At 40.7% G+C, this 20,109-nt stretch overlaps 1 protein-coding gene across 1 annotated transcript; it reads right to left on the bottom strand.

The window, feature by feature from the left end:
- Positions 1 to 13,655: 13,655 nt before the first annotated feature.
- On the bottom strand, positions 13,656 to 19,330 carry LOC107769129 (uncharacterized). Its single transcript, XM_016588311.2, has 9 exons — positions 18,903 to 19,330; positions 18,310 to 18,346; positions 18,120 to 18,198; positions 17,930 to 17,975; positions 17,755 to 17,853; positions 16,259 to 16,327; positions 15,745 to 16,129; positions 15,502 to 15,656; positions 13,656 to 14,907 (listed from the first exon to the last, which is right to left on the bottom strand). Exons 1-9 carry the CDS (start codon positions 19,272 to 19,274, stop codon positions 14,056 to 14,058), a joined length of 2,094 nt encoding a protein of 697 aa, XP_016443797.2. The 5' UTR covers positions 19,275 to 19,330; the 3' UTR covers positions 13,656 to 14,055.
- Positions 19,331 to 20,109: the final 779 nt, after the last annotated feature.

Raw genomic sequence — 20,109 nt, 5'->3', positions numbered from 1 at the left:
CTTGAGGGTACGTTGCCTTTGGTTCTCACTTTATTCTTTTCCCTTGTTCAAAAGCATTAGCTTAACCCCGTCTTTATGATTTTCAGACATACATGGTGGAAGTGGAAAGCATTCGTAGGGCCAACGTCCGGGCAAGGATCTTCTTGAAGATACTGGAGAAGTACCATCGCTACCGTGACAGATGTCACGAGATGCACGAGCAGTTGAGAACGGATCCCCGCAACCGGGCTCTTGGTGAGGAGTTGGAGAAAAGGGACCAGGAATTGATGCAGACGATCCATAGCAAGAGCGAACTTGAGGAGCAACTCCGCATCAAGGACGAGGAGCTTGAATTGGGTAAGGGGATTGCTGCAGAGTGTGAGCATTTGCAAGGCAAGTTGAGGTCTATGCAGTCGGAGATGGACCAGAACTTTGTCCGAGTCGAGGTGATGAGCGTAGAGTGGAGAGGGACGTTGACCGCGATGGAGAGCAAGGTTGCTGGTTTGGAGAATATTGAGAGAGCCTGGGCCCTGGAGGACACTATCTGCGTACTCCAACCTGAACAGGAATCGGAGAGAGCGAAAACTACTCTTAAGGAGGCGAGGCTCGAGGAGCGGATTAGCACGATTGATCATGAGGCTTCGGTTTTGGGAGATCGGGTCGCGGCCCTGGAGACGGAGAATGAGCGACTAAAGGCTCAGGTTGAATCATCTCCCGTTGTTGTTCCCCGCCAAGTGCATGAGCTCTGGGTTTATGCCGAAGCCCAATAGGACATATATAAGGGTTTGTGGGAAGCAAAAACAATGGCTGAGGTTGATTATGACGAAGCACGAGCGAAAACTCGTGAGGCTCACATCAACTGTGGATACGACGCGGCGACGCCTGAAGCTAATGGGGGTGCGGATGGTGATCATAATAAACCTGGTGGAGATGGTGATGATAGTGGTGATGATGACAGCGGTGATGATGCCGAATGAAGAATGTTTTCTTTCGTTTTTATTTTTGTTTTATTCTTTGTTTGTCGTTTGTTCGTTTCCCCCTTTTTTTTATTGGTTGGCCTGGGCCATATGTAGGCGGCGGTAGCCCGCGCTATGACTTTGAATAAATAAAAGTTCGCTCATTCTATATTTGCCTTGTACCTTTTTTGTTTATCTCAACTGTTCGTGGTTGTGGTGCAAGATAGAGATTCCCCTGACGAGTCCCGGTTTTGAAGAGTGTTAATTCGAACTTTTCAAAATAACAGCCTGTCGTCATTCGATCGAGGTCGAACCTTTCTTTTCCTGATGGCAAAGGCCCTTGGCCATAAATGGTGTTATTTCAAACTTATCGAAATAACGACTCATCGTCGTTCGATCAAGGTCGAACCTTTCTTTTTCTCTGATGGCGAAGGCCCTTGGCCTTAAAGGGTGTTATTTCGAACTTACTGAAATAATAGCCCATCGTCATACGATCGAGGTCGAACCTTCCTTTTCCAAATGGCAAAGGCCCTTGACCTTAAAGGGTGTAATTTCGAACTTATCGAAATAACAGCCCGTCGTTGTTCGATCGAGGTCGAACCTTCCTTTTCGTGATGGCGAAGGCCCTTGACTTTAAAGGGTGTTATTTCGAAATTATCGAAATAACAGCCTATCATTGTTTGATCGAGGTCGAACCTTCCTTTTTCTGATGGCAAAGGCCTTTGGCCTTAAAGGGTGTTATTTCGAACTTATCGAAATAACAACCCATCGTTGTTCAATCGAGGTCGAACCTTTTTTTTCCTGATGGCGAATGCCCTTGGCCTTAAAGGGTGTTATTTCAAACTTATCTAAATAACTACTCATCGTCGTTCGATTGAGGTCGAACCTTTCTTTTTCTCTGATGGCGAAGGCCCTTGGCCTTAAAGGGTGTCATTCTGAACATACCGAAATAACAACCCGTCGTCGTTCGATCGAGGTCGAACCTTTCTTTTTCTTTGATGGCGAAGGCCCTTGGCCTTAAAGGGTGTTATTTCAAACTTATCAAAATAACAGCCCATCATCGTTCGATCGAGGTCGAACATTCCTTTTCCTGATGGCGAAGGCCCTTGACCTTAAAGGGTGTTATTTCGAACTTATCGAAATAACAGCCCGTCGTTGTTTGATCGAGGTCGAACCTTCCTTTTTCTGATGGCGAATGCCTTTGGCCTTAAAGGGTGTTATTTCAAACTTATCGAAATAATAGCCCGTCATCGTTCGATCGAGGTGAAACCTTTCCGTTTTTTAGATGGCGAAGGCCCTTGGCCTTAAAGGGTGTTATTTCGAGCTTATCGAAATAATAACCTGTTTTATTTACCTGATGGCGAAGGCCCTTAGCCTTAAAGGGTGTTATTTCGAACTTATCGAAATAACAACCCGTCGTTGTTCGATCGAGGTCGAACCTTTCTTTTTCTAATGGCGAAGGCCCTTGGCCTCAAAGGGTGCTACTTCAAACTTATCAAAATAACAACCCATCATCGTTCGATCAAGGTCGAACCTTCTTTTTTCTTTGATGGCGAAGGCCCTTGGCCTTAAGGTGTGTTATTTCAAACTTATCGAAATAATAGCCCGTCGTCGTTCGATCGAGGTCGAACCTTCCTTTTCCTGATGGCGAAGGCCTTTGACCTTAGAGGGTGTTATTTCGAACTCATCGAAATAACAACCTGTCGTTGTTCGATCAAGGTCGAACCTTTCTTTTTCTGATGGCGAAGGCCCTTGGCCCTAAAGGGTGTTATTTTGAACTTATCGAAATAATAACCCATCGTCGTTCGATTAAGGTCAAACCTTTCGCTTTTTTTTATGGCAAAGGCCCTTGGCCTTAAAGGGTGTTATTTCGAGGTTATCGAAATAACAATCTATCGTTGTTCGATCGAGGTCAAACCTTTCTTTTCCGGATGGCGAAGGCCCTTGGCCTTAAAGGGTGTTATTTCGAACTTATCTAAATAACAACCCGTCGTCGTTCGATCGAGGTCGAACCTTTCTTTTTCTCTGATGGCGAAGGCCCTTGGCCTTAAAGGGTGTCGTTTTGAACTTACCGAAATAACAACCCATCGTCGTTCGATCGAGGTCGAACCTTTCTTTTTCTCTGATGGCGAAGGCCCTTGGCCTTAAAAGGTGTTATTTCGAACTTTTCGAAATAAGAGCACGTCGTCGTTCGATCGAGGCCGAACCTTCCTTTTCCTGATGGAGAAGGCCCTTGGACTTAAAGTATGTTATTTCGAACTTATCGAAATAACAACCCATCATCGTTCGATCGAGGTCGAACCTTTCTTTTTTTGATGGCAAAGGCCCTTGGCCTTAAAGGGTGTTATTTTGAACTTATCAAAATAACAACCCGTCGTTGTTCGATCGAGGTCGAACCTTTCTTTTCCTGATGGCGAAGGCCCTTGGCCTTAAAGGGTGTTATTTTGAACTTAACGAAATAACAACCCGTCATTGTTCGATCGAGGTCGAACCTTTCTTTTTCTGATGGCGAAGGCCCTTGGCCATAAAGGGTTGTATTTCGAACTTATCGAAATTACAACCCGTCGTCGTTCGATCGAGGTCGAACCGTTCTTTTTCTTTGATGGCGAAGGCCCATGGCCTTATAGGGTGTTATTTCGAAATTATCAAAATAACAACCCGACGTCGTTCTATCGAGGTCGAACCTTTCATTTTCTGATGGCGATGGACATTGGCCTTAAAGGGTGTTATTTCGAACTTATCGAAATAACAACCCGTCGTTGTTCGATCGAGGGCGAACCTTTTTTTTTTCTCTGATGTCGAAGGCCCTTGGCCTTAAAGGGTGTTATTTCGAACTTATCGAAATAACAACCCGTCGTTGTTCGATCGAGGTCGAACCTTTCTTCTTCTTTTTATTGATGGAGAAGGCCCTTGGTCTTAAAGGGTGTTATTTTGAGCTTTTCGAAATAACCGACCATCGTCGTTCGATCGAGGTCGAACCTTCCTTTTCTTGATGGCAAAGGCCCTTAGCCTTAAAGGGTGTTGTTGCGAACTTATCGAAATAACAACCTGTCGTCGTTCGATCGAGGTCGAACCTTTCTTTTTCTGATGGCGAAGGCCCTTGGCCTTAAAGGGTGTTATTTCGAATTTATCGAAATAACAACCCATCGTTGTTCGATCGAGGTTGAACCATTCTTTTCCTGATGGCAAAGGCCCTTGGCCTTAAAGGGTGTTATTTTGAACTTATCAAAATAACAACCCGTCGTTGTTCGATCGAGGTCGAACCTTTCTTTTCCTGATGGCGAAGGCCCTTGGCCTTAAAGGGTGTTATTTTGAACTTAACGAAATAACAACCCGTCATTGTTCGATCGAGGTCGAACCTTTCTTTTTCTGATGGCGAAGGCCCTTGGCCATAAAGGGTTGTATTTCGAACTTATCGAAATTACAACCCGTCGTCGTTCGATCGAGGTCGAACCGTTCTTTTTCTTTGATGGCGAAGGCCCATGGCCTTATAGGGTGTTATTTCGAAATTATCAAAATAACAACCCGTCGTCGTTCTATCGAGGTCGAACCTTTCATTTTCTGATGGCGATGGACATTGGCCTTAAAGGGTGTTATTTCGAACTTATCGAAATAACAACCCGTCGTTGTTCGATCGAGGGCGAACCTTTTTTTTTTCTCTGATGTCGAAGGCCCTTGGCCTTAAAGGGTGTTATTTCGAACTTATCGAAATAACAACCCGTCGTTGTTCGATCGAGGTCGAACCTTTCTTCTTCTTTTTATTGATGGAGAAGGCCCTTGGTCTTAAAGGGTGTTATTTTGAGCTTTTCGAAATAACCGACCATCGTCGTTCGATCGAGGTCGAACCTTCCTTTTCTTGATGGCAAAGGCCCTTAGCCTTAAAGGGTGTTGTTGCGAACTTATCGAAATAACAACCTGTCGTCGTTCGATCGAGGTCGAACCTTTCTTTTTCTGATGGCGAAGGCCCTTGGCCTTAAAGGGTGTTATTTCGAATTTATCGAAATAACAACCCATCGTTGTTCGATCGAGGTTGAACCATTCTTTTCCTGATGGCAAAGGCCCTTGGCCTTAAAGGGTGTTGTTTCGAATTTATCGAAATAACAACCCGTCGTTGTTCGATCGAGGTCGAACCTTTCTTTTCCTGATGGCGAAGGCCCTTGGCCTTAAAGGGTGTTATTTCAAACTTATCGAAATAACAACCCGTCGTTGTTTGATCGAGGTCGAACCTTTCTTTTTCTAATGGCGAAGGCCCTTGGCCTTAAAGGGTGTTATTTTGAACTTATCTAAATAACTACCCGTCGTCGTTCGATCGAAGTCGAACCTTTCTTTTTCTCTGATAGCGAAGGCCCTTGGCCTTAAAGGGTTTCATTCTAAACTTACCGAAATAACAACCCGTCATCGTTCGATCGAGGTCGAACCTTTCTTTTTCTCTAATGGAGAAGGCCCTTGGCCTTAAAGGGTGTTATTCGAACTTATCGAAATAACAGCCCATCATCGTTCGATCGAGGTCGAACCTTCCTTTTCCTGATGGCGAAGGCCCTTGACCTTAAAGGGTGTTTTTTCGAACTTATCGAAATAACAACCCGTCGTTGTTTGACCAAGGTCGAACTCCTTTTTCTGATGGCTAAGGCCCTTGGCCTTAAAGGGTATTATTTCGAACTTATCGAAATAACAACCCGTCATCGTTCGATCGAGGTGAAACCTTTCCTTTTTTTTATGGCGAAGGCCCTTGGCCTTAAAGGGTGTTATTTCGAACTTATCGAAATAACAATGTGTCGTTGTTCGATCGAGGTGGAACCTTTCTTTTTCTAATGGCGAAGGCCTTTGGCCTTAAAGGGTGTTATTTCGAACATATCGAAATAACAACCCATCGTCGCTCGATCGAGGTCGAACCTTTCTTTTTCTTTGATGGCGAAGGCCCTTGGTCTTGAGGGGTGTTATTTCGAACTTATCGAAATAACAACTCGTCGTCGTTCGATCGAGGTCGAACCTTTTCCCCCTTTTTCTTTTTTTTGACGGCGAAGGCCCTTGGCCTTAAGGGGTGTTATTTCGAACTTATCGAAATAACAGCCCGTCGTCGTTCGATCGAAGTCGAACCTTCCTTTTCCTGATGGCGAAGGCCTTTGGCCTTAGAGGGTGTTATTTCTAACTCATCGAAATAACAACCCGTCATTGTTCGATCGAGGTCAAACCTTTCTTTTTCTGATGGCGAAGACCCTTGGCCTTAAAGGGTGTTATTTCGAACTTATCGAAATAACAAGCCGTCATTGTTCGATCGAGGTCGAACCTTCCTTTTTCTGATGGCGAAGGCCCTTGGCCTTAAAGGGTGTTATTTCGAGCTTATCGAAATAACAACCCATCGTCGTTCGATCGAGGTCAAACCTTTCGCTTTTTTTATGGCAAAGGCCCGTGGCCTTAAAGGGTGTTATTTTGAGCTTATCGAAATAACAACTCATCGTTTTTCGATCGAGGTCAAACCTTTCTTTTCCTGATGGCGAAGGCCCTTGGCCTTAAAGGGTGTTATTTCGAACTTATCTAAATAACAACCCTTCGTCATTCGATCGAGGTCAGACCTTTCATTTGCTCTGATGGCGTAGGCCTTTGGCCTTAAAGGGTGTTATTTTGGACTTATCGAAATAACAACCCGTCGTCGTTCGAAAGAGGTATAACCTTTCTTTTTCTCTGATGTCGAAGGACCTTGGCCTTAAAGGGTGTTATTTCAAACTTATCGAAATAACAACCCGTCGTTGTTCGATCGAGGTCGAACCTTTCTTCTTCTTTTTTGATGGAGAAGGCCCTTGTCCTAAAAGGGTGTTATTTCAAGCTTTTCGAAATAACAGTCTGTTGTCGTTTGATCGAGGTCGAACCTTCCTTTTCGTGATGGCAAAGGCCCTTGGCCTTAAAGGGTGTTATTTCGAACTTATCGAAATAACAAACAGTCATCGTTCGATCGAGGTCGAGCCTTTCTTTTTCTCTGATGGCGAAGGCCCTTGGCCTTAAAGTGTGTTACTTCGAACTTATCGAAATAACAACCCGTCGTTGTTCGATCGAGGTCGAACCTTTCTTTTCTGATGGCAAAGGCCCTTGGCCTTAAAGGGTGTTATTTCGAACTTATCAAAATAAGAACCCGTCGTTGTTTGATCGAGGTCGAACCTTTGTTTTTCTAATGGCAAAGGCCCTTGGCCTTAAAGGGTATTATTTTGAACTTATCTAAATAACTACCCGTTGTCGTTCGATCGAAGTCGAACCTTTCTTTTTTTTCTGATGGCGAAGGCCCTTGGAATTAAAGGGTGTCGTTCTGAACTTACCAAAATAACAATCCGTCATCGTTCGATCGAGGTCGAACCTTTCTTTTTCTCTGATGGAGAAGGCCTTTGGCCTTAAAGGGTGTTATTCAAACTTATCGAAATAACAGCCCATCATCGTTCGATCGAGGTCGAACCTTCCTTTTCCTGATGGCGAAGGCCCTTGACCTTAAAGGGTGTTTTTTCGAACTTATCGAAATAACAGCCCGTCGTTGTTTGATCGAGGTCGAACTCCTTTTTCTGATGGCGAAGGCCCTTGGCCTTAAAGGGTATTATTTCGAACTTATCGAAATAACAACCTGTCATCGTTCGATCGAGGTGAAACCTTTCTTTTTTTTTATGGCGATGGCCCTTGGCCTTAAAGGGTGTTATTTCGAGCTTATCGAAATAACAACCTGTTTTATTTTCCTGATGGCGAAGGCCCTTGGCCTTAAAGGTTGTTATTTCGAACTTATCGAAATAACAATGCATCGTTGTTCGATCGAGGTCGAACCTTTCTTTTTCTAATGGCGAAGGCCTTTGGCCTTAAAGGGTGTTATTTTGAACAAATCGAAATAACAACCCACCGTCGTTCGATTGCAGTCGAACCTTCCTTTTTCTTTGATGGCGAAGGCCCTTGGTCTTAAGGGGTGTTATTACAAACTTATCGAAATAACAACTCGTCGTCGTTCGATCGAGGTCGAACCTTTTCCACTTTTTTCTTATTTTTTGATGGCGAAGGCCCTTGGCCTTAAGGGGTGTTATTTCGAACTTATCGAAATAACAGCCCGTCGTCGTTCGATCGAAGTCGAACCTTCCTTTTCCTGATGGCGAAGGCCTTTGACCTTAGAGGGTGTTATTTCTTACTCATCGAAATAACAACCCGTCGTTGTTCGATCGAGGTCAAACCTTTCTTTTTCTGATGGCGAAGACCCTTGGCCTTAAAGGGTATTATTTCGAACTTATCGAAATAACAAGCCATCGTTTTTCGATCGAGGTCGAACCTTCCTTTTTCTGATGGCGAAGGCCCTTGGCCTTAAAGTGTGTTATTTCGATCTTATCGAAATAACAACCCATCGTCGTTCGATCGAGGTCAAACCTTTCGCTTTTTTTTTATGGCAAAGGCCCTTGGCCTTAAAGGGTGTTATTTTGAGCTTATCGAAATAACAACCCATCGTTGTTCGATCGAGGTCAAACCTTTCTTTTCCTGATGGCGAAGGCCCTTGGCCTTAAAGGGTGTTATTTCAAACTTATCTAAATAACAACCCGTCATCGTTCGATCGAGGTCGAACCTTTCTTTTTCTCTGATGGCGAAGGCCCTTGGGCTTAAAGGGTGTTATTTCGAACTTATCGAAATAACAACCCGTCGTCGTTCGTTCGAGGTCGAACCTTTCTTTTTCTCTGATGTCAAAGGCCCTTGGCCTTAAAGGGTGTTATTTCAAACTTATCGAAATAACAACCCGTCGTCGTTCGATCGAGGTCGAACCTTTCTTCTTCTTTTTTTTGATGGAGAAGGCCCTTGGCCTAAAAGGGTGTTATTTCAAGCTTTTCGAAATAACAGTCCGTTGTCGTTCGATCGAGGTCGAACATTCCTTTTCGTGATGGCAAAGGCCCTTGGTCTTAAAGGGTGTTATTTCGAACTTATCGAAATAACAAACCGTCATCGTTCGATCGAGGTCGAACCTTTCTTTTTCTCTGATGGCGAAGGCCCTTGGCCTTAAAGTGTGTTATTTCGAACTTATCAAAATAACAACCCGTCGTCGTTCGATCGAGGTCGAACCTTTTATTTACTGATGGCGAAGGCCCTTGGCCTTAAAGGGTGTTTTTTCGAACTTATCGAAATAACAATCCGTCGTTGTTCGATCAAGGTCGAACCTTTCTTCTTCTTTTTTGATGGCGTAGGCCTTTGGTCTTAAAGGGTGTTATTTTGAACTTTTCGAAATAACAGCCCGTCATCGTTCGATCAAGGTCGAACCTTCCTTTTCCTGATGGCGAAGGCCCTTAGCCTTAAAGGGTGTTGTTGCGAACTTATCGAAATAACAACCCGTCGTCGTTCGATCGATGTCGAACCTTTCTTTTTCTGATGGCGAAGGACCTTGGCCTTAAAGGGTGTTATTTCGAATTTATCGAAATAACAACCCGTCGTTGTTCGATCGAGGTCGAACTCCTTTTTCTGATGGCGAAGGTCCTTGGCCTTAAAGGGTATTTTTTCGAACTTATCGAAATAACAACCCGTCATCGTTCGATCGAGGTGAAACCTTTCCTTTTTTTTTTTGATGGCGATGGCCCTTGGCCTTAAAGGGTGTTATTTCGAGCTTATCGAAATAACAACCTGTTTTATTTTCCTGATGGCGAAGGCTCTTGGACTTAAAGGGTGTTATTTCGAACTAATCGAAATAACAATGCGTCATTGTTCGATCGAGGTCGAACCTTTCTTTTTCTAATGGCGAAGGCCCTTGGCCTTATAGGGTGTTATTTCGAACACATCGAAATAACAACCCATCGTCGTTCGATCACGGTCGAACCTTCCTTTTTCTATGATGGCGAAGGCCCTTGGTCTTAAGGGGTGTTATTTCGAACTTATCGAAATAACAACTCGTCGTCGTTCGATCAAGGTCGAACCTTTTCCACATTTTTCTTATTTTTTGATGGCGAAGGCCCTTGGCCTTAAGGGGTGTTATTTCGAACTTATCGAAATAATAGCCTGTCGTCGTTCGATCGAAGTCGAACCTTCCTTTTCCTGATGGCGAAGGCCTTTGACCTTAGAGGGTGTTATTTCTTACTCATCGAAATAACAACCCGTCGTTGTTCGATCGAGGTCAAACCTTTCTTTTTCTGATGGCGAAGACCCTTTTCCTTAAAGGGTGTTAATTCGAACTTATCGAAATAACAAGCCGTCGTTGTTCGATCGAGGTCGAACATTCCTTTTTCTGATGGCGAAGGCCCTTGGCCTTAAAGGGTGTTATTTCGAGCTTATCGAAATAACAACCCATCGTCGTTCGATCGAGGTCAAACCTTTCGCTTTTTTTATGGCATAGGCCCTTGGCCTTAAAGGGTGTTATTTTGAGCTTATCTAAATAACAACCCATCATTGTTCGATCGAGGTCAAACCTTTCTTTTCCTGATGGCGAAGGCGCTTGGCCTTAAAGGGTGTTATTTCGAACTTATCTAAATAACAACCCGTCGTCGTTAGATCGAGGTCGAACCTTTCTTTTTCTCTGATGGCGAAGGACCTTGGCCTTAAAGGGTGTTATTTCAAACTTATCGAAATAACAACCCGTCGTTGTTCGATCGAGGTCGAACCTTTCTTCTTCTTTTTTTTTGATGGAGAAGGCCTTTGGCCTAAAAGGGTGTTATTTCAAGCTTTTCGAAATAACAGTCTGTTGTCGTTCGATCGAGGTCGAACCTTCATTTTAGTGATGGCAAAGGCCCTTGGTCTTAAAGGGTGTTATTTCGAACTTATCGAAATAACAAACTGTCATCGTTCGATCGAGGTCGAACCTTTCTTTTTCTCTGATGGCGAAGGCTCTTGGCCTTAAAGTGTGTTATTTCGAACTTATCAAAATAACAACCCGTCGTCGTTCGATCGAGGTCGAACCTTTCTTTTTCTCTAATGGCGAAGGCCCTTGGCCTTAAAGGGTGTTATTTCAAACTTATCGAAATAACAACCCGTCGTCGTTCGATCGACGCCGAACCTTTCTTTTTATCTTATGGCGAAGGCCCTTGGCCTTAAAGGGTGTTATTTCGAATTTATCGAAATAACAATCCGTCGTTGTTCGATCAAGGTCGAACCTTTCTTCTTCTTTTTTGATGGCGTAGGCCTTTGGTCTTAAAGGGTGTTATTTTGAACTTTTCGAAATAACAGCCCGTCGTCGTTCGATCGAGGTCGAACCTTCCTTTTCTTGATGGCGAAGGCCCTTAGCCTTAAAGGGTGTTTTTGCGAACTTATCGAAATAACAACCCATCGTCGTTCGATCGAGGTCGAACCTTTCTTTTTCTGATGGCGAAGGCCCTTGGCCTTAAAGGGTGTTATTTCGAATTTATCGAAATAACAACCCGTCATTGTTCGATCGAGGTCGAACCTTTCTTTTCCTGATGGCGAAGGCCCTTCGCCTTAAAGGGTGTTATTTCGAACTTATCAAAATAACAACCCGTCGTTGTTCGATCGAGGTCGAACCTTTCTTTTTCTGATGGCGAAGGCCCTTCTCCTTAAAGGGTGTTATTTCGAACTTATCGAAATAACAACCCGTCGTTGTTCGATCGAGGTCGAACCTTTCTTTTTCTGATGGCAAAGGCCCTTGGCCTTAAAGGGTATTATTTCGAACTTATCGAAATAACAGCCCGTCGTCAGTCCCAGTTTCTGGAGAGTTAGGCATCCTCCGTTGGAATCCCAGTCTGTTTGGTGTTGCTTGAATCGGAGAGTGCAACGTTGGTGGACAGGAGGTGTCGGTGTTTCATATAGGCTTGCGATGTTTGTGCATTATCGCTTTCTTGCCTGACTCAGACCGTTAATCTGGGAGATGCTGCCGACTGGGAGGGCTTCGGTTGTATCGTAGTACTTTTTGTTTTTCCATCTAGATGCCCTTGTGTTCGTTTGTTCGCGAGCGCCTTATGTGCTTGCCCTAGCGGAGGGTTGGAGGTGATGGTGAGGTTTTCTTCGCTCCCTTCCGGTGGTTCGGTGGGGGAGAGCTGGTTCTGTAGCACCGTTTGTCTAGTTTAGAAGATTTGCGGCTGATGGGGCGAGGAGTTCCGGGTTCGGTGGACTCACTCGGCTTTCCTTATCTTAACGCGTTGTATTCGTGTCTCGTGTGAGTTTGATTCTTCCTTCGTGCTTCTTTAGGTGAATGATCGTGTTTCTCAACTTCGATCTAGGAAAAACTAGGAGTTTTCACTAGGAAATCCCCACAGACGGCGCTAAATTATTTGACTCAAAAGATGTTAAGATTTTTTCGAATAAATCAATCAAAGATGAAAGGGTAAATCATAGTCAAACTTAATTGATTCCAGATCGAGAGATTTCGTAATAATACATGTATAAGGGATGAAGAAAATATCAATGATCTAATTTAAGATTCAATATCGCCTTCTTCCTCAGTCTTTGAGGAAAAGGGATTACAGTTGCTTTTTCTCTAAAATACAGGGATGGAGCTTTTGCTTCATTTTCTCCCTAGGTAAGACTCGGAGAACTCCCCTTGAAAGCCTTTCTGGGCTATATATATAGTCGAAATCTCTTCACCCCCACCGTGACTTGGCGCGCTTGGGTCAATGGTGCGTTCTGGTCGTGACTCTAGGCATTGCTCTTTTCGATGTGTCGGATATCTTGGAGGAGAAATAAAGCGGACTCTATTGACTTTCACTACCCGATTGCTAAAAAGGGGTCATGGACAACCTGGTCGTGGCGGTCAGATTTTGACCAATACACCTTGCACCTGCAATCATAAATTAGACAAAGGTGTCATGACTGGTAGGCCTTTTTGAAAAGCTTTTCTCGCATGTAAAATTCAAGTTTGAATTCATCTTGAACCTTGTCCAACTTCCCCTTTTCTTTATGCTTTTTATTTCCTTTTGTCCCGGTCATTTCCCTTTTTGGCTGCCTCTCAATTTTCTAATTGTCATTTTACTATTTTTTATATTTTTCTTTTCTCCATTCTATTATTTTATATGTGGTCTCTAGCAAGAACACTAAAAAAAGGGACTCCAAAACTTTAAAATTATACTATAAAATAAGCATTCCTCTTAATCTTAAATTTATGAGTTTTCTTCTTTCAAATCCGAAAAACTTGGGTCTTACTCTTAATGGAAATTTTGGATTGAGATTAAAAAAAAAATCATCTTTTTTCTATTATATCATAAAATTTGTATTATTATATGGTTATTAAATATAATTTAAATCTCTTTGCTATTAAATTTTGATGAAAATTTCGTAAGCATTACTTTAAAAGAGATTTATGATTTTGAATTTTAGGAACTTGTAGTTTATTTAACTTTATACTTATGGGGTATAATTTATCTTTAAAGATATTTTTTTAATTTTTTTTCTTATTCTAATTGATGTAATACTCTTATGGGAGATGTTATCTTACTTGTGCAAATTTATATTTAATCTACAGAAAAATGTAATTTCCAAATGAAAATGTTGACTTTACTAGTGTTGTTATAATAAAGGTGTTATTCCTTATTTAAAAAGCCAATTACGTTTGTTTTTTTTATATTTGAGATGTAATTTTTATATTTGCAAATACAAAATACCTATTAGGTTGACCCGAATAAACTCAAAAAAATTGAATAAATATTCCTAACAAATTTAATATTAGTCATTAAAAGGTATACATTTAAGGAAATTATGGCACCCGCAACCTTCAAATCCTAATCCGCGACTCTGATAGCGGCATATGGGAAAATAGAAAACTTATGACAGCTGATTACATGAATTCTCTGTGGGAAGTTCAAAGGCTAATATCAGTTTGATTTACGACAAAATTACATGAGAATACAAGTATACATTTTGGTCAGTATATCCCAATATTATCTGCCTAAGAAAGGTTCATGGATAGGAGTCTACTTGATTCACAACGGCAGACACGTTTTCTGCAATCGGATCACAGCCAACCAAGTCCCTTACTCTACCCTAACTTTTTCTATTTGAATCATGGGTTCAAATTCTCAAATGTTGTTACATAGATATTCCCTAGTTTCAATCCTAAAAAATTGGATACATCATCTGTACAAGCATTGTCCTAATTTCCCTACCATGACTAAGCCCTCATTTTAGGTTACTCTGTAAACCTGAATAATCTACTTCACTAGGTTCAAAAGCAAAAAGGGCTTATCAAAAATTAGAGCTGCAACACTAAATCTGGTTGCTGTGGCGATCCAACTTGTATGCTAGAACTAGGGGAGCCTGAAGTTTGAACTTTGACATTCAGGTCTGGTGGGATAGGAAGAGATTGCCTATACTGCCTCGAAGATAGAGAGGCAGGCCGTGAATCACCAGAAAGCCTCACATTCTGCTCTGTACGAAAATCAAGATTTTTACCTGGTGCTAAATTGCCAGAATGCAATGTAGTCCAGGTTTCCCGCAGACTATTCTCCAGTGAAGAGACATGGTCTGAAGGTGAACGATGAGACGAAGTATCTCTTCCAGGAACTGTTCCAAGCACTTGACCAGGCCTTGAGGCCTCTTGTAGGCCCAGTTGACCTTTCGGCATGGACAACCTTGTTACCTCCATTTGCGTAGACAAACCATAACCAAGCATACCATTGAAACCATTTCTTGGGTTAAGGAAATGTTTTTGCTGAGCCTGGGAGGTAGATGCAGGAGTTGCACAGGAAAAGCCACCACTAATCTGTGCAAGTTCATTTTGGCTATTCAATGTCTTAGCAGCTTCAACAATTTCACCAGTAGGCCTGCACATGACAGCAGAACTTGGTCCTGGAAGAGATGGTGTAACGGCTCTACCAGAATGGTGATCAGCTGCCAAGCTGTCTGATGATTTGTTCTGAGATGGAAAGGTTGACGGTTGTGTAGATCCTCCACCTTCTCCTACCCACCCAGGACCAAACTTAACTCCAGCAGGTAAAACAGTTTCTAACTTCTTAGAAGCTACTTTCCAGACAACAGGCCCAAGATTTGCAGCAAATCTGGCAAGGCTTCTAGCATATGCATGCTGCTCGAAGTGAATACCTACCTGCATTATAGTCAGATAGCATGGTTTGAGAAAGACTACAGCAAAAATATCACACATTCACAAGAAAATTCATCATATTTCCTTTTGCGAATTTTCTTCTGGACGGGGTGGCCGGGTGGGACAACAATGATAACATAATCTGTGAAGAGTGACACTAGACCACTGATTAAGGCAAATCTTCCCCACTGTTTGACTGCATGATCGAGGGATCAGCCGAAAAAAGATTTTAAAAAGGTCCAGCATGAAAATTTGTTACTACACCTATTATTTTACTGTGAAATCGAATAGTGAATAATGCCTGTGTATCCTATCTAGTGAACAAAAACAAGAACTTTCTTGGGCAGTACAGTTGATATACAAGTAACACAGAAGTGGAAAGGACTCGCTGACCAACAAACTTCAGATTTGTTTTTCACCATTTCTCATCAAAATCTAGTAATGGATTAAGATAAAACAGGGTAGCCCCGTGCACTAAGCTTCCACAATAAAGAAACCAGCCAAAACATCCACAACACCATGCACTCCTTGAAAGCAGGGAGAAAACGAGACAACCAAAAAAAGAAAGCAAAGCAACATAGGCTGTTTAGTACATACTGCCATTAACCGCTTTAGGTCTCCATCAGCATTCCACAACAAAGATGCCTCACCACAAGAAGCTGAAGGATGGAGTAGTTCGTACGTGTCACGCCTATTTTCATCAACTGAAAAATGCTTCTTTCCATACTTCATATCAGCCCTCAAAATGGAAGCTGCACGTAACAAAATAAATAACTTTTTTCCTCAAAACAAAAAAATAAAAGAGACTGCAGAAAAGTGAAAAAGAGTGCAAGGTCAAACCTGGAAATTCATTATTCCAATCAATCGACCATTCAGAATGAGTTTCACCATTGCGAGAGCGAAATGTCGAGGATGTATCAACAGAGCGGAACTTATAAAGCATAGGTCCCTTTCGTAAATTGTAAGAGTTAGATCCATTGACTTTTTCCTCCGCACTTGCAAGAGTGGCACCTGAAGAAAGCTCAGGACCAATACAATCAACGGGTGAACTCTCAACAGAATTTTTTAGGTTTTTGCTTGGGGGTGGAGAACTCTCCTCAGACTTCTTAATATTTTTGCTCGGGGGGCGGCCTCTGCGAACAACCTTAGGTTGCAACTCACCATCCTCCCCTTCATGCCTCAAATTATCAAAATCTCTTTTTGCTAGATCTTGAATAGATCGTGCCTAAAAGCAAAGGTTTAATTGAAATAAGTGAAAATGAAATGACTCTTCAAATTAATCAAATTAACGAGTTCAGGGAAAAGTGGAAGCAAAATTAAAAACAATCAGGAGCAAACAAAGGCTAAAGCCCACCTGCCGAAAGTAAACAGTATCTGTGGCATTATATTGCATTGCATTTGAACATATTAAGAAGACATCAGCCTGCATGAGCCAAAATCATGTAAGAGGTCAGCATCAAATTCAGTTAACAACTCCAGCAGCAGCACAAGCACAATCCCGCCCCCATCAAAAATAAAATATACGAGGAAAATAAATTTGTGCCAATGAAAGTATCACAGAGTGAGAAATAAGAACAAACCTAAAACACAAAATGGAAAATAAGATACCAGGACTAGAGAAACTTTACAAGAATGTCTGAAGGCTGAAGATTCAGTGTATTTGGAACCATTTACATCTCCTTATGTGTACTTTTCTAAATGCATCATAAATTCCGAAATTCGAGACTTACATATGCTTATTGTACACTTACAACTTCTTTATATTGATGCTCTTTGCTTTTTCTTTTTCTTTTTCCTCTTTTGATCTCAATTGCTAATTCTCTACCAGACACAGTAAAATGGACATATCAAAGAGCAACTAAAGACAATAATAGTGTTTCTAATTCACAGCATCTCATGTGACCCCAATCACCAGAAAACAATGACATAAAAAGTTTTAAATATAAATTGTAGATAGAGCCCTGAGCTTCTTCAATCAAACACATTTTACCAGAACAGATTTCTCATCCATGTAAGTTTCCAAATAAGCAAAAAAAAAAAAATAAAAAAAAAAAATAAAGAAACTACCGAGAATGAAAGAAGATCATGAGGAAAAGTCTTGACTTCTCAACCAACTAAAAATAATTACAGGAAACCAATTCTGCACGAAAGGTTGACAAGGCCAAGAGGAAGATATTGAACTTGCTCAACAGCTTCAGCTTTACTGAAAACAAATCAAACACAAAAGTTTCAATCCTGTAGCTTCTTTTATTTAAGATAACACTATTGACAACTTTTTTTTTGCTACACTATTTACAATTAATGTAGCAGTGTAGCCTTCAGAATTTGGTCGAGACATTAGGATCAAAAAGCAAGTGACTAATGTCTATGAAGGTCTTCGTGTAGCCAGACATCTTTTGTACCTACAAATTTTAAACCAATTGCCACTATAATTCCCTTCCCTAAACTTTTACAAAATGATCAACAATGCAAATATTGAACTGATAAATCCAAGCAATTTCGTCCCCTCTTAATTACAGTAATTTTCTATGGTGTTCAAAAATTTCTTAAATGATCAACAAATATCAAGATCACCAGGTCAAATCTCACAGAGAACTCTAACCTAAAAGAAGATTGTGCTCAGCTCAATCTGCACAGATACTTTTTTTTCTTGAAAATGGAGTCATGTATATTTTTTTTAAAAAACAGGCAGCAGAAAACATCAGCGAAAAGGTCAATCTGCAAGTTAGCATATTAAAATATCATAGTCCATAGTTGTCTCCAAATTAAGCGATTCATCATTAAAGGGGCAAAGTTGAATCCACGAGTACTACAAGCAACCAGAATTCAGCTCGGTAATCTATTACCGACCTCTAACTCTTCCAGGTTTGAGTAGAGTCCTTCATCAAGTTTCTTCCTCAAGGTTCCGAAATCCATAGGATGCTCTATAATCTCATGATAATCAGGTAGCTGCAAAGAAACTACTTCAGTATCTACTGAAAATATCATTAACATCTAATCAAATGTGTCCTTCGCAGAAATGTACCTCGTCCGGATCAACGGGCTCGGAGAATACACCATAAGTGTCCTTTCTGCATTTCATCATAGAAAAAACTAATACATAAGCCTAGTACTGAATTAAAAAGGGTCTGCACTAGTACAAGAAATAAAAGAATATATAAGGACCTAACATATGGAAACAAGAAAAAGAAGAATGAAAAGAAAAAAGAACATACTTTTGAAGTCTTTCAAGAATGAACACTAACAACTTTTTGTCTGGCAAAGGTGTTGTGGGACCAGACACCAGTGGCGACCCTGTCCAAGAATAAATGACACCAATCAGATAAAAAATCAATAACTGGGACTTCCAAACAAAAATCCTCTTTTTCTTTTAATTAGAAGAGCGAAAAGCCTTTGAATTTGCACCATTTGAAGTGTCCGTCGCTTTCAAAAGCTTTTCCCCCTGCAAATATTAATACATCAGGCAGTTGTTAGAACAATAATCAGAAACTTCAATTAATTGGGGTTACTAAAATATACATCAAGACTCAAACATGCAGCTAAAAGGGTCTCTAGAAGCTGATAATGGAGCATAACATCTTCACAAAAATCACAGCAAGTGCAAAAGAAGTTCGCTTTTGAAAATGGAGTGCTAAAATGAAGAGGAAAAATAAGGTAGAATCCTAATTAAAAACTGTAAAAATTGAATTAATCACATTATGAATTTTCAAAAGTAAATGTAAAATCAAAGGAGCAGTGAGTGAGTCAAAATACATGCATACATTTCAGATCTCGAAAGTCAGAGCAAAAAAGGAACGTTGGAAGTTACGCGCCAAATCCAAAAAGTTTTGGATCACATAAAACCTCGAAATTTTCCCACGAAAAACAAAAAAAGAAGAATATAAATATTCCTCCATTTTTTTTCCAAAAATAGAAATACATTGACTGACTCAATAAATTTTAATTGTTCAAAATATTCATAAAAATATAGCAATAAAACCCCTCAACTAATTCACCACCTGATCAGCATCAGCGTCGTCAGATCTGAGATCCACGGCGTCAATTTTCTGTCTTTTAACAGAAGTCTCGTTATCATCGGCGTCGGAATCAGAAAGTGAATTGGCAGAGGACGAATTTTGTTGAAAATGTTGGGGCAAACGCACAACGAGCTTGACTTTCTTCTCTTTACGTTCGTCGTCGTCGTCGATGAAGTCCGGTGGCGGAGAATTAGGGTTCCGGCGAGTGGATCGGCGGGGAGGGGTAGAAATGGAAGTTTTATTGTCACGTTTATTGAGATCTGAAAGTGAAGGACGGCCTTTCTTCTTCTTTCTCTTCATTTCCGTCGGCACTGTTGCTTCTACTTCTGCTGTAGCTGTTTCTGCCTTACCCATTTCTCTTCTCCTTATTTTCTCTCTCTGTTTCTGTTTCTCTCAACAAACGGCTTTGATTATTCCTTTTTCCTATTTTTTTTATTTTTTATTTTTTATTTTTTATTTTTTTTTATACGTCCAGCTAAAAGAAAACAGAATAGTCAAAAAAAAAGTGAGCAAGGTGTGTAACGCCTCATATGCTCCATGTGCTTATAACTAAATCAATTTTACTGATGATATATTCATTTGATTTAAATAGTTGATAAGTAAGTAAATATTACTAGTAAGTAATTTTAAGTGTAAAAATTAATTTTGTAAGTAAACAGTCATGTGTAAAATTGATGAAACTAATAATAAATAATTGATGTTTTTGGTTTAAAAAAGGTATTGATAAGTTATTTTTTTGGCAAATAGACCAAATACCCTTAAATTTTTCACAAAAAAAATATAAATCTGAAAGTATCTATGTAATGAAAAGGTTTTGTGATTTTATTTAGCATAACTACTTTGAGAATTAGAAAAAAAAATTAAGGATAAAATAGAAAATATAAATTAAAAGTGATTATAAGACGAAAAATTATAAGTTGGTCACAACCAATTTATAGGTTTTAACTGATTTTGACTATAAGCGCTTTAGTTGTTAATGAAACACATAGATAAGCCAAAAAATATTTATAAGCACTTTTGACCAGCTTATAAGCTTACCCCAAACACTTTCTATACCTCATTTTCCTTGTTCAAAATTTTATTAATAAATTTAAATTTCAAAGCATACGTCAAGTTTTGTTACAAAACTATGGAACATCAAATAAGGTCTCAAATTAACAAAGAAGAGCAACACAATAATTATGAATGG

The sequence above is a fragment of the Nicotiana tabacum genome, chromosome 1 (genome assembly GCF_000715075.1).
Source record: "Nicotiana tabacum cultivar K326 chromosome 1, ASM71507v2, whole genome shotgun sequence".
In the NCBI taxonomy this organism is placed as follows: Eukaryota; Viridiplantae; Streptophyta; class Magnoliopsida; order Solanales; family Solanaceae; genus Nicotiana; species Nicotiana tabacum.
Note: the sequence above shows the minus strand (reverse complement) of the source record. Positions and strands in the feature narration are given on the sequence as shown.

Coding starts and splice junctions, on each gene's coding strand:
- LOC107769129 (XM_016588311.2), bottom strand. CDS start 19,274: ATGGGTAAGGCAGAAACAGCTACAGCAGAAGTAGAAGCAACAGTGCCG. Junction 17,976..18,119: donor ATTCTTGAAAGACTTCAAAA/GTATGTTCTTTT, acceptor GATGAAATGCAG/AAAGGACACTTATGGTGTAT. Junction 14,908..15,501: donor ACCTAAAGCGGTTAATGGCA/GTATGTACTAAA, acceptor ACTATAATGCAG/GTAGGTATTCACTTCGAGCA.